At 45.8% G+C, this 13,610-nt stretch overlaps 1 protein-coding gene across 4 annotated transcripts in view; it reads right to left on the reverse strand.

Moving 5' to 3' along the window:
* Positions 1 to 13,610, reverse strand: part of Cep89 (centrosomal protein 89) — a 56,275-nt gene that overhangs the window by 6,752 nt on the left and 35,913 nt on the right. For all 4 annotated transcript variants that reach the window (XR_009381668.1, XM_059274896.1, XM_059274887.1 and 1 more), the window contains exons 16-18: positions 12,054 to 12,195; positions 8,194 to 8,283; positions 5,155 to 5,324 (exon numbers count right to left, since the gene is read on the reverse strand). Coding sequence is in view for 3 of the 4 variants with exons in the window: in XM_059274896.1 (XP_059130879.1) it covers positions 5,155 to 5,324; positions 8,194 to 8,283; positions 12,054 to 12,195 (402 nt within the window). In the remaining variant the exon portion in view is untranslated. The remainder of the gene's footprint in view (positions 1 to 5,154; positions 5,325 to 8,193; positions 8,284 to 12,053; positions 12,196 to 13,610) is intronic.

Below are 13,610 nucleotides of genomic sequence, written 5' to 3' on the forward strand. Positions count from 1 at the left end.
TATGTTTTCAAGGTTTGCAAAGTCAAAGAGATATATTTTAGATAGACAGGTGGTCTTCAAAACACTTCAGAGACAGCCAGGCGGTGGTGGCGCACGCCTTTAATCCCAGCACTCGGGAGGCAGAGCCAGGCGGATCTCTGTGAGTTCCAGGCCAGCCTGGACTACCAAGTGAGTTCCAGAAAAGGCGCAAAGCTACACAGAGAAACCCTGTCTCGAAAAACCAAAACAAACAAACAAACAAACAAACAAACAAAACAAAAAACACTTCAGAGATCTACAGAATATGACATTTAAGATATTTTAATAACATAAGGTTCTTTTTTTTTTTTTTTTTCTCTAATGGCAGTGAGACATGTCTGCTCCCAGCAGCACAAATCTACTTCAGAGAAGACGATGAGCATCAAAGCAACTCCACATGGAGTTTACTTTCTTTGTGGCGAAAGTCAGCCACTGGGCAAGAAATGCCCCTGCCTTGACTGCTGACAGTATGCTGCTGGACAAGCAGGACACAAAAGAAAGTAAAAATTTTGCCAAGACAAGGCAGAGCAGTCCTTTAAAATCCTGCTTCACAGAAAAGGATGTCAGATATGCCAGGCCTGCAGGCTGAAGATGGATGCCCCAACATTACAGAGGAACCTTGGGTGACTGTCCAGGCAGCCAGCTGTTTCTGTCATTTCTTAATTTTGGAAGTTGTTTGCTCTGTTTCCGGTTTACTCGGGTAATTTTATGTCCTTCTTAGGTCTCTCATGGAGCTGAAGACTAGACAGTTATAGTTATAGTTTTTCTTGTTACCAAATTCAGAAAAGAAACTCACAAAAGAGGTGTAAAGTGTATAAAGTTGAGAGACATCAAAAGATAGTTTTGGATTGGTAATACAAGTTAGGATAGAAAGTGAATTAGGTACAACATTTTGGACTCAACAAGGTAAGATAGATAATGGAGTTCTTTTTTTTCTCTGAATTTGTTAAATGCAAATAGACTAGACATTGTTAATGTAATTCTTGCCTGTATATACTTGTATATAGTTATTGTACTTATATAGTTTTACTATGTTAGCTAAAACCCTTGCTTTTATTTAGACAACAAGGGGGAAATATTGTGTGATATTTTGATTATGTTCTGACAAATAAAGCTTGCTTGGAGTTAGAGAGTGGGACCAGCCACTAACTGACCACAGAGGTTTGGAGGACCGTAGAGAGAAAAAACAGGAAGTGGTAAGGTGGGGCTGAGAGAGGGTCTTGGCCCTTTTGGATGGAGGACTGGCAGAGGTAGGAAGCAACTGGGGGCTGCTCCTGGTTCTCTGATCTTTCAGGTACTTACCCCGATATTTGGCTCCCAATTTTTTATTGATAAAGATTACTTAGGTTAACACTACCTACCACCATTAACTCTTTAACTTTGGTTTGCTAGATGCTTAATTTAATCATTAATTAAAAAGTGAAAGTATGCCTGTGGGACATTACTCCCTGAACCACACAGAACAAACAAACTATTATGTCAATTAAAAACAATGACCAGCCGGGCGGTGGTGGCGCACGCCTTTAATCCCAGCACTAGGGAGGCAGAGCCAGGCGGATCTCTATGAGTTCGAGGCCAGCCTGAACTACCAAGTGAGTCCCAGGAAAGGCGCAAAGCTACACAGAGAAACCCTGTCTCAAAAAAACAAAAAAACAAAAACAAACAAAAAAAAACCAAAAAAAAAACAATGGCCAAAAGGAAATAAAGTAAAAAGAAATCTTATCTACTTTTTTTTAAACTGAACATATGTAGAACATAAAACTATGAATTGAATATTAAGAGAAATAAAAAATATTTATAAATTTGCAAATACCAAGAACTTACTTTAAATATGACAAGGCAGATTTACCAAAGGCTCAAACATAACAACTGCAAATGAAGTCACATGACATCTACTGTCTTCATCCCTGGCAAAGATGGCTGCCAACCAGGAGGCTGCCTAAAGATGGTGGCAAACCACATGCTGTTTATATCCCAAATAGAGTCACATCCCATGGTTCCTTCTTGATTACCTGTGCATAGATTTTTTAGCTGTCACATCCAGGTTACGAGGTTTAAGCTAACTTGAGGTACAGAATGTTCACAGAAACCAAATCTAACTCTTGGCTCCTCTGCTTTCCTTTCCCTGTCACAGTCCCAGGCGGCTCAACTGACACAGGACACAGAGGAAACTTTTCAATATGCTTGAGTAAAGAGAAGACATAGCAATCATTCACCTTCAGAGCCAGCTTTCCAATGAAGTAGAACAGCATAAAACAACTTCAATGTTATCCACAACCAAAAGACATCTGAATTCCTGCTAACCCGAATCCACCCAGCAGAGAGCTCAAAAGCAGCCATGGCTCGGTGGTGGCTGGTGGGCTGGCAGAGATGGCAAACAGACCATCCACATACTGAAAACAGACAGATGGACAAAAGTTTCCAACCAACCAGAACCAAGTCTCACTATTTGTCCTGATGGGAGAATACTGAGGTCCAGCGGAACCCCCTCCCTGTCCCAGATTGGGATCCTACAGAATAGACCAGACTATGACTCCCCAGGAGGCCTCCGGAGATGCTTGCTGCTTTCTCAGCACAGCAGTTCACCCGATAGTCTGAGCATGTGCCTCCGGAGGTAGCCCCTCAGCCCTGGAGTTCCAGAGTAAAAGTCCAGCTTTAAAATTTGGGTGGGTGGTCTGAATCTTGCTGGGGACCTCCAGAAAACATTAATCCCACTGGCTGAGAATAAGACCACTACCACAATTTAAAGCCAAATTTGACATTTTAATTAAAGAATGGGCAGGTGGATGGACACCAGGTTCCCAGGAAATGGCCACCAGTCATGTTTCGCTGGGGCTTAAAAAGGCAAAACTCGTAATTCATCACACCTCCCATCAGGTCCAATCAGAGGCAAGCACACCTCCTGACATATCTCCCGCCCATGCACCTCCCGCCCACTTGTGCTCAAGCACATCCGGTACTGATGAGTCAAACAAACACAAGAAAAGAGCAACTTATTCTTAACTGTCTTAACTGCAAACAGAACCCTAACCTGCAAGGTCTGTTTCCTGCTTTAGTCTCACAATGGTGCTGAACCAAAACCTCAGGGCTGGGAAGGCCCAATGCTGAGCACAGATGAAGAGAAAATTAAATAGAAAGACTGAGCACAAGACAGACAGACAGACAGACAATCCACTGAAAATGTAGATCAGAAAAGCTAACAGCTGGAAATTTTGAAAGGTACCAAGTACAGGACTCAGCAAGAGGCCCTGACCTTACCTAATCTGGGTTCCACAAGCATTCTGAGAAACAATCAGACATTCACACACATTTATGTGTGTGCGTGCATGTTTGTGTGTAATTGTGTTTCTTAGCCAGTGTGGTGATGCATGCTTGTAATCTCAGCATTCAGAAAGCTGAGGCATAAGTGTAATCAGATGTTTTCTGTCCCGACTTTCAGGTCCCAATTAATCACTCTTAATATTACTTATAAATGCTCAGCCAATAGCTCAGGCTTGTTACTCCATTTCTAAATGTCCTGTTTTTTCAGCAGTGACTGGCATCTCCCTTGACTCCTCCCTCCTTCTTCCCATCATTCTTAGTTTGGCTTTCCCACCTAACTTCCTGCACAGCTACCAGCCTGTCAGCTTTTTTTAAACCAATGAGAGTAATACATATTCATAATGTAGAAAAGGATTGTTTCACAGCACATGAGGATCATCCAGAAGTTCAGGGCCAGCCTTTAATCCCAGTACTTGGGAGGCAGAGGCAGGAGAATCTCTGTGAGTTTGAGGCCAGTCTGGTCTACAGAGCAAGTTCCAGGACAGCCAAGGCTACACAGAGAAACCCTGTCTCAAAACAAACCAATAACCCAGACAGATGATGACTGAAATTTTTCTAGATCTAATGAAAGACACAAAGTCCCAGAATCCATGTGTTTTATAACACAGTAATATTTATACTCAGTGGAGGAATGAGAAGAAACTTTTGAACACACAGCAAAACTTCAGAATACAAAGTGATAAAAAAAACTTATTTTTGTACAGGATTTTAAAAATGTTATTTTTTACTTTTATGTGTATAAGTGTCTTGATTGCATGTATGTCTGGGCACCACATGTGTACCTCTCTGGTCCCAAAGGAGGAGTATTTTTTTGAGACAAGGTTTTACGAAGCCCAGGCTGGCATCACTATGTAGCCAAGGATGACCTTGAACTCCTGATCCTCCTGCCTCCACTTCCCAAGATTACAGGCACAGGCTACCACACCTGGATGACAAGGGAAAGATAAAGATGAATGTCGTGGTTTGAGTAAGAAGACCCCATGGGCTCATAGATTTGCATGCCTGGTCCTTAGTTAAAGAACTGTTTGGAAGGATTAGGAGGTGTGGCCTTGTTGGAGGAGGGGTGTCACTGGGGGTGGGCTTTGAGGTTTCAAAAGCCCCCACCCCATCTCTCTCTGTCTGTCTCTCTGTCACTCTTTCTGCCTGCTGCCTACAAACGTAGCTCCCAGATACTTCTCCAGCACCATGCCTGTCTGGATGTTACCATGCTCCCCACCACCCCATCATGATGATAATGGACTTTCTGAAACTGTAAGGAAGCCCCCAATCAAACGCTTTCTTTAAAAGTGTTGCCATGGTCATGGTGTCTCTTTACAGCAATAGAACAAACCCTAAGACAATGGACCATCTATTTTTTTTTTAAATAATAGCTAAGTATTGTTAATGTGTGCTTGCAATCCCAGGACTTGGGGGGCTGAGGCAAAAAGACTTTGAAATGAAGGCCAGCATGGACTACACAGAGTCTAAAAACAAGCAGACAGACAGACAGACACAGAGACAGAGAAAGAGAACAAAATGTGAACAGGGGCTGGAGGGAGAGCTGGCTCAGTGATTATGAGCACTTGCTATGCAACCATGAGGACTGGAGTTTGGAGCCCAGCCCCAAGTAAGAAAGCAGGCACACACATGTAACTCTAGTTCCCAGGGTGGGAAAAGACAGGTTTGTGGGGCTGGCCGGCTTCCCGTCTAGCTGAGAAAATGCAAGCCCCCGATGATAGAGAGACTCTGCCTCAAAGGAACAGTGGAGTGAGAGGCGGGCACCTGAGGTGCTCTTTGGGCTGCTGCTTGCTCACGTGTGCAGGCTCATGCACCTACCTTTTCTGCTGCAGCGCCTCGTCCAGGACTTCTTGCTTTTCCTGCAGCATCCGTTGCAGGTACCTCATCTCCTTCTGGTACTGAGCTGCTTTGCCAGCGAAGTCCTCCTGCTGCTCCGCCAGGCGATGACGGATGTCACCCAGCTTCAATGCTGCCTGCTTCTTGTACTCCTGAGGGAAGGCAGGCAGTGAGCAAGCGCCTCTTGGGAGTCAGAGCTGATTGGCTGAGTAGGCCTCAGACAACGCTGAACTGGAAGGCAAGTCTGGGCTTTAAAAGGACTGAAGGGCCAGGCAGTGGTGGCGCACGCCTTTAATCCCAGCACTAGGGAGGCAGAGGCAGGCGGATCTCTGTGAGTTCAAGGCCAGCCTGGTTTACGAAGTGAGTTCCAGGAAAGGCACAAAACTACACAGAGAAACCCTGTCTAAAAAAACCAAATAGAAAAAAGAAAAAGGACTGAAGGACCATGTGCAGCTGGAGCTTGGGAAGAGTGCTTGCCTGGCACTCACACAAAGGTCTAGATTTGGGCCCCAGCCATGTATAACACTGGTGGGTAATCCCAGCACTTGGGAGGCAGAGGCAAATATGAGTTTGAGGTCACCTGGGGACACAGTGAGACTCTGACTCAAGAAAACAAAATTTAAAAAGGACACAAAAGAATTTCAGGTCTAAGAAAACCTGAGAGATGGCTCAGCGGTTAAGAGCACATACATACAGAAGACCCAAGTTCAGTTCCCAGCACCCATGTGGGCAGCTCACAACCACCTGTAACTCCAGCTTCAGGGGATCTGACTCCCTCTTCTGGCTTCCAAGAGCACCTGCACTCACATGCACACACACACACACACACACACACACACACACACACACACACAGACACATACATGATTAAAAACAAAATAAAATCTGAAAAGAAAAAACCAAATTTCTAATCTATATTATGTCTGATTTTTCTGGGATTAATATGCTAAACATGAAAATTAAACATAAAATATCTGCATCACAGACCCAATTGGATGTTTTTACAAAATTAATCTACTGCATTTTTTATTTGTTTGTTTTATTTTTAAGGCAGGGCCTTGTGTAGCCCAGGCTAGCTTCAAACTCCATATATAGCTGAAGGTGACCTTTGAACTCAGGATCCTTCTGCCTCCACCTCCCATGTTGGGATTACAGGTGTGCACTGTCAAATCCAACTTTATATAGTGCTAGGCAAGCTCTATGCAGTGAGCCACATGCCTACACCTGCATTCTTCATGGACAATCCTTTCATCGACTGGCAGCTTGAGAAAGAATGTCAACACTGTTTTGCTTTATCAACGATGTCTCACATGAGAACTCAGCAAGGGCTGGGATGCAGCTCAGAGGCTCAGTGCTTGGCTAGCATACAAATGGTGCTGGGTTCACTCTCTCGTAACAACAACAAAAAAAGAGAGAAGCAACTGGAACATCACCTCCCGTTCCGTGTGACTCAGGTCCTCAAGCACCCCCAGGCCTTTCACGTAACATTTAAGGCTCTAATTACCAAGCCATCTCTCCAGTCCGCCCAGCCAACTCTTAAGGCAGAGTGAATATGAACACCGACCATTAGGATTATGTTAGGATATCAATTCTACGAGAGTTATGTATCTAAACCTCTGACGTCAGTTTTGGAAGTGCTCAGTGGGGCTCAGTGGGCAAGCTGCTTGCCACCTGCCAAGGCCTGGAGTGTGATCCCAGGAAACCTGCATGAAGCAAGAAGGAGAACAAACTCCATCAACTGTCTTAGGTCACCCACGCATGCTGCATGCAGCCAAGACACACATGCACCACACACAGACACTAAATACGATAAAGCTGAAAAATGAGTCTTGGGGCTGGAGAGGTGGCTCGGCAGTCACAACTACTGGCTGCCCTTGCAGAGGACCCAAGTTCAGTTCCCAGCACCCACATGTGGTTAACAACCATCCTTAACCCCAGTTTCAGAGGATCCCACATGATGGCCAAACATATATGCGGACAAGATAACCATACACATAAAATAAAAAATGAATAAATATTTAAAAAATTGCTAGGAGGTGGTGGTGCACACCTTTAATCTCAGAACTTGGGAGGTAGAAGCAGGCAGATCTCTGAGTTCAAGGCCAGCCTGTCTACAGAGTGAGTTCCAGGACAGCCAGGGCTACACAGAGAAACCCTGTCTCGGGAAAAACAAAACAAAACCAAATAAAAATAATAAAAAATACATCTAGGAGGCTGGGGAGATGGCTTAGTACTTAAGAGCAGGGGCTGCTTTTCCAGAGGAGACCTGGGTTTGGCTCGCAACCATCTATAACTTAAGTTCAGGGGATCTGCTACTTTCTGACCTCCGCAGGCGCCAGGAATGTTCATGGTGTACAGACAGACATTTGGGTAAACACTCAGACACATAAAATAAAAAGAACTCTCTCTCTCTCTCTCTTTTTTTTTTTTTTTTTTTTTTGGAGTCAAGGTTTCTCTGTGTAGAAGTCCTGACTGTCTTAGAACTGGCTTTGTAGACCAGGCTGGCCTCAAACTCACAGAGATCCTCCTGCCTCTGCCTCCCAAGTGCTGGGATTAAAGGTGTGCGCCACCACCAAGCTGATATGTCTCTTCTTAAAAAAGAAGTGGGGGCCAGGTAGTGGTGGCACATGGCTTTTATCAGATCTCTGTGAGTTCAAGGCCAGCCTGGTCTACAAAGCGAGTTCTAGGACATCTAGGGCTATTATACAGAGAAACCCTGTCTCAAAAAACAAAAAAGAATTGTGTACAGCTTTTATATTTCCATGTTTAAAAAAAAAAAAAACTTTTAAAAAAACCACGTTTTTTTAGTGACATCATTTAACCATGGAGCCAGCAGACTTCCTTGTATTTTTTTTAAACAAATAATTGCTTGGTGTTTCACTGTGCAGCAAACCACAGCTTATTTGAGGAGGTACAAGGTGCCGTCTGCCAGCAAAGCCCAGCACAGCTTTTCTTCCTGTGTGAGAGACAGACTCCCCTTTGAGGCGCCCTTTCTCGTGGGGTGCACTGATGGCTGCTTACCTTCACCCTCTCCTCTAGCTTTCCCAGGCGAATGTTGCCTTTCAGGATTTTGTTGAGGACTCCATGCTTCTCGCTCTCTAAACACTGAGCCTGAGGAGAGGGTGGAAACAGAAGCATTACTGTAGCTTACACAGAAAGTCCTAGGAATTGCTCTGGGTTTCAGCCCCCTGGCATACCACTCGTCTAGCATTTGTGAGGCCCCAGGTCCAATCCCTAGTCACACACACACACACACACACACACACACACACATACACACACATACACACACACACACACACACACACACACACACACACACACACACACACACTGTCTGCCAAGGACATCTCCACTCACAAACAAGCTCCACTCCGTCTAATTCCGCCTTCTCCACTTTGGCTCCCACACTCCCTGAGAGACGGCTGTGGGCAGAGCTTGGACAAGGGCTAAGGACCACCAAGGACTGGGTCCACACTGGGCATCTCTCCTAGGTAGGACAGGAGGATCTGGGGTCCCTCAGAGCAGGCCTTTACGAGCTTCAGAACTCATCTCTATCCTAGTGGACACAGCATTCCTGAAGTGGTTTGGATGGGGTGTTCCCCAGTCTCAGGTATTTGAACTTGGTCCCCAGTAGGTGGTGCTGTTTGGGGACAGATGGAACCTTCAGGAAGTGGAGCCTTGCTGGAGCAAGTATGTCACTGAGTGTGAGCTATGAGAGTTGATAACCTCGCCCCACTTCCTCTGTGTGTGTGAGATGTGATCTCCCAGCTTCCTCCTCTGGCTGCCTGTGGTCATGCCTGCCATTATGGACTCTTCCTCTGGAACCATAAGCCAGAATAGACTCTTCCTTCCATAAGTAGATTTCGGTCATGGTTCCTTCAGTAGTATTCAAGGAATAATTACTGTGATAAAAGCACTTGCCTAATTTGATCACAACAAAATACAAGGGAATAATATAAACACCCGATGTTCTTCTCATACCAACATGGCAGACAGTAAATCCAAGAGGGATGCCATCTAAAGACAAGCAGTTTGCACTGACCCCCAGATGGGAAACAAGCTCCCACACACCGTGAAGGGTCCCAGCTGCTAATTAAAGAGAAATGTGTGGGCGTCTTCCTCCTAAGGCAGCCTAGTGGTGGCGTCGGCCACTTTCCTTTCTAGACAGGAAAGATCTGACAGAGAAAGTTAAACAACTTACTCCAAACCCCAGGAAGAAGTATCCAATCTTATCATGTCTGTTCCTCAGACCACTGTCTCCCTCAGAGAGGTGTAAATGGAGGTGAAACCAAACGGGGCCCTGTGAAGTCCCATGTGACCCCTGGCCATCAGGACACTGCCCAGAGCAAAGTGGAGGCCTTTCCTAAAGACTGCAGGGGTGGGAGGGTCACGGGACCCCGAGAGCAGAAGGGATGTGACAGCGGGGAAGCCAATGTCACCCTGGTCTGCACGATACGGGACCCCAAGTGCCCTGCCAGCTTCCACACACCCCTCCTCATGTGGCCACAGGGCCTTGGTGTATCCCAGGTCCTGCTGATGAGTGGAGTCAGGAGCAAGACAGCACCTCTGCCCGCGTCCAGTTCCGACTCAATGGTCTGGCTTTTCAGGCTATTAAAAGGTCAAGTTGGTGAAATTTACAACTTTTAAATATTTATATACAGAATGTATGCCTTCCAACTGTATTTCCATGCCTGGTCCACAAGGCTGAGGTGTGGGCCTGAAGGGGCCACTTGAAGTTGGAAAGTATCTCCATTGCACCACCAAAGACTGTCCCATCCAGGTAGGAGGTGAGGGGTCCCCACGTGTCCTGCCCTGGGATAAGATGGCTTCACATTTACCATGACACTGTGTAGCAGGCAGGTACTCAGGAAGGTACTCCAGGTGAGCAGTTTTGCTTGGCACCTTCCAACAAGCTTTTGCCTGCCCTTTCAACAGTCCAATGGGCACTTGGAGGGAAGGGGCACTAGGTGCTGTGACAGGAGACATCAGCACTGTGGTCAGGAGAGAAGTCCCAGTCAGAAGATCTGAATGGCTTTAAGGTCCCTACCACGCTGGGTCAAAGTCAGGAAGGACTTAGAAAGTGCCAGTAATGGGGCCTGAGAGATGGCTCAGTGGATAGCCAGTGGAAGAGAAGGTTGTCTTCTGTCAACTCATATGCAGTGACACACATGGACACTCACTCGCTCCTGCACAATAATAATGAATTAGTTTTCAAATTGCCAGTAGCGTACAGTGAGACTTACTGGAGCACTGCCAGCTAAGTCACATTGTGAACAATGTCTGGTAACACCAAGGACAGATAATATCAAGACACATCCAATCAGCATTTTTATTCAAAATGAGGAGCGACATCCTCCTCAAGTGCCCGCTATTTCTACTTCTTCCTCTGCCCACTGCCCTGGGCAGGAACTTCCTAACACTTCCCGACAGCCCCCACCCTCATCTCTCACGATGTCCCCCTTGGTCTCTCATCACGGCACTCGTTAACCTCTGCCTTCTAACTGGACATGCCAACAACAGCAAGTGCAATGTTGAAAAACCACCCACGCTTATGTGCAGGGAAGTGCTTTGTGTCTAAAACACACAGAAGAGAAAATTCAAACAAGGAAAAGGGCTTATAAAATGTCACCTGGAAGTCCGCCCCCTGGAGGCAACTCACTGTCAGAGCTTGGAGGATCTATCAGATCTTCCTGAATGCACATGACTTGACACGGACAGCAGCTGTGTTCTCCGACCACACAATCTGCTGCAGACATCTTTCTGAATCAGTGTGGGAATGTCTAGAACCATACCAGGCTCTTGCTGGCTGTGCGCTGTAGTGATGTTTTATTTGTGCTTTGATAAATAAAGCTTGCCTGGAGATCAGCGGGGAAAGGCCAGCCATTTTAAGTAAACAAAGTCAGGCAGCACACACCCTTAATCCCTATCACTTAGCAGGCAGGGTCTCTGTGTGTTCAAGGCCATACTAGGGAACAGAGCCAAGTGTGGTGACCCATGCCTTTAATCCCAATACCAACCATAGAGACCTGGAGGTCTGTACAGACAGGCAGTGACAAGGAAGTGAGGTAGCTGGACTAAGAGCCAATGAGAGGGCAGAACAGCAAGGCAATAAAAGCATGGGTAGACAGGAAGTAGCTCACATTTGGAAGCTGCAGGGTTGGTGAGGTAAGGTCGGCTATTCCTATTTCCCTGATCTCTAAGGCTTTTACCCCTAATATTTGGCTCCGTGTTTTTTATTTAAAAAGACCATTTAGAAATTCGTCTACAGAGCACTGCTCCAGCATCTAGTACACCAATAATTGACTTAATTCCCTTCCCTGAGACTACATCTACAAGTGTTCTCTAGCTAACTCTAGGAGTCTGCTTCTGTCTCCCTCAGTGCTGGGACTCAAACCCAGGGCCTTGCACACACGGAGCATGCGCTCGACGACCGAGCTGCACCTGCAGTCCTGTGTCTGGGGTTCCCAGGACTCCCCTGCTGGTGGGAACCCTTCAGGCACTGGATAAGGGGTGCACAGATGCACCACTGCTGTGCAGTGGACATGGGTACCACCATAGCTGGCCCCACACCTCACCTTCTAAAATAACACTTGCTGTTATATAGAAGTTCTGGTTGATTTTCTTTAAAACATGTTTGGAGGCTACTGCAGGAGGATCATGAGTTTGAAGGCAGCCTAGGCTATGCAGCAATCAATACCTTGTCTCAAAAAAAAAAGAAAAAGTTTTTGCCCATGGTTAAAAGATAACATTTTGAATAACTTGGAAGTGCAGTTGAAATACTAAAATAAGAATTTTATAGATTAGCTTTAAAAATAGTCTTGAAGTCACATTTGCGTACAAAGCTTAAGTTTACAGAACATAACTTCAAGGAAACTCACCAGATACTTAAGACTGTCTCGTTCCTTGGTGACATTCTCCGCCAAGCCCACCAGGTGTGCCAGGTACTGGTGGGCAGACATCTCCTTCCCCATGGCCTTTTCCACCTGCTTTCTGAGGACATCAATTTTCTTTTGGTATTGCCTGCAGAGATCCCCAGTGGTGGGGAATGAAAACATGTGAGCCTGTGTAGCTTGGGCAGGGTGACTATATGTACACAAATATATGTTTAAAAACCAGTATGTGGCCGGGTGGTGGTAGTGCATGCCTTTAATCCCAGCACTCGGGAGGCAGAGCCAGGCAGATCTCTGTGAGCTCGAGGCCAGACTGGTCTATAGAGCAAGATCCAGTACAGGCACCAAAACTACACAGAGAAACCCTGCCTTGAAAAAAAAAAACAAAAACAACAACAAAAAACCCAGTATGTGTGCATATATGTACATGTACACACACACACACACACATATAATTTTAGTGTTTTTGAGACAGACTCCCTACATAGTCCTGGCTATCCTGGAACTCACTGTGTAGACCAGGTTGGTCTCAGACGCACAGAGATCCACCTGTCTCTACCTCCTAAATGCTGGGATTAAAGGCATATGCCTCCACACTTGGCTAGCAGTTAACATTTAAAAACTACACTCAGGGCCAGGGCGAGGATCAGTGATAGAGTGCTTGGCTAGTATGCACAAGGCCCTGGATCCCAACCCCTAACCCCACAGAATTAATTAATTAAATGCTACTGCCCAGCAGTACACATCTTCTTTTCAGTTTCGAGAAGTAAATGAATCTAATTTGAAGCCAGGTGTCCAGTTAACAAGGTCAACTGTGAGGGCATGCTCTCATGCCCACACGTGGAGGCTGATCCAGGAAGCCTGCTAGAGTTCCAGGCCAGCCTGCCCTACAATGTGGGCCCTGTCACAAACAAACATACAAAAAGAACAGCACTCATAAAATGCCTAGCAGTAAGTCAGCTAATTAAATATTATTCTCCTAACTTTTGACTTGTGTTTAAAAGATATTTTTGAAAATGGGATCCTACATGAAGCCAAGAAGGAGATGTACTAGTGTGTGTGCAGGTATGTGTGGTGTGTGTGTGTGTGTGTGTATGTGTGTGCATGTGTGTATGTGTGTGCATGTGTGTGTGTGTGTATGTGTGTGTGTGATTGTGTGGTATGTGTGGTTTGTGGGTGTGTGGTATGTGTATGTGCCGGTGTGTGTGTGCAGGTGTGTGTATGTATGTGTGTGTGTGACTGTGTAGTGTGTGTGTGTGATTGTGTGGTATGTGTGCAGGAGTATGTGTGTGTAGGTGTGTGTAGGTGTGTGTATGGGGTGTGTATGTGTGTGTTTTGTGTATGTGTTTAGGTGTTGTGTGTATGTGTATGTGCCGGTGTATGTGCAGGTGTGTATGTGTGTGTGTGATTGTGTGGTGTGTGTGCAGGTATATGTGTGAGCAGGTGTGTGTGGTGTGTATGGTGTGTGTGTGTGTGTTTTGTGTGTGTGTGTTTGGGTGTTGTGTGTGTGTATAGGTGAGGAAGGGAGGAGTTGATCAAGATCCA

The sequence above is a fragment of the Peromyscus eremicus genome, chromosome 1 (genome assembly GCF_949786415.1).
Source record: "Peromyscus eremicus chromosome 1, PerEre_H2_v1, whole genome shotgun sequence".
In the NCBI taxonomy this organism is placed as follows: Eukaryota; Metazoa; Chordata; class Mammalia; order Rodentia; family Cricetidae; genus Peromyscus; species Peromyscus eremicus.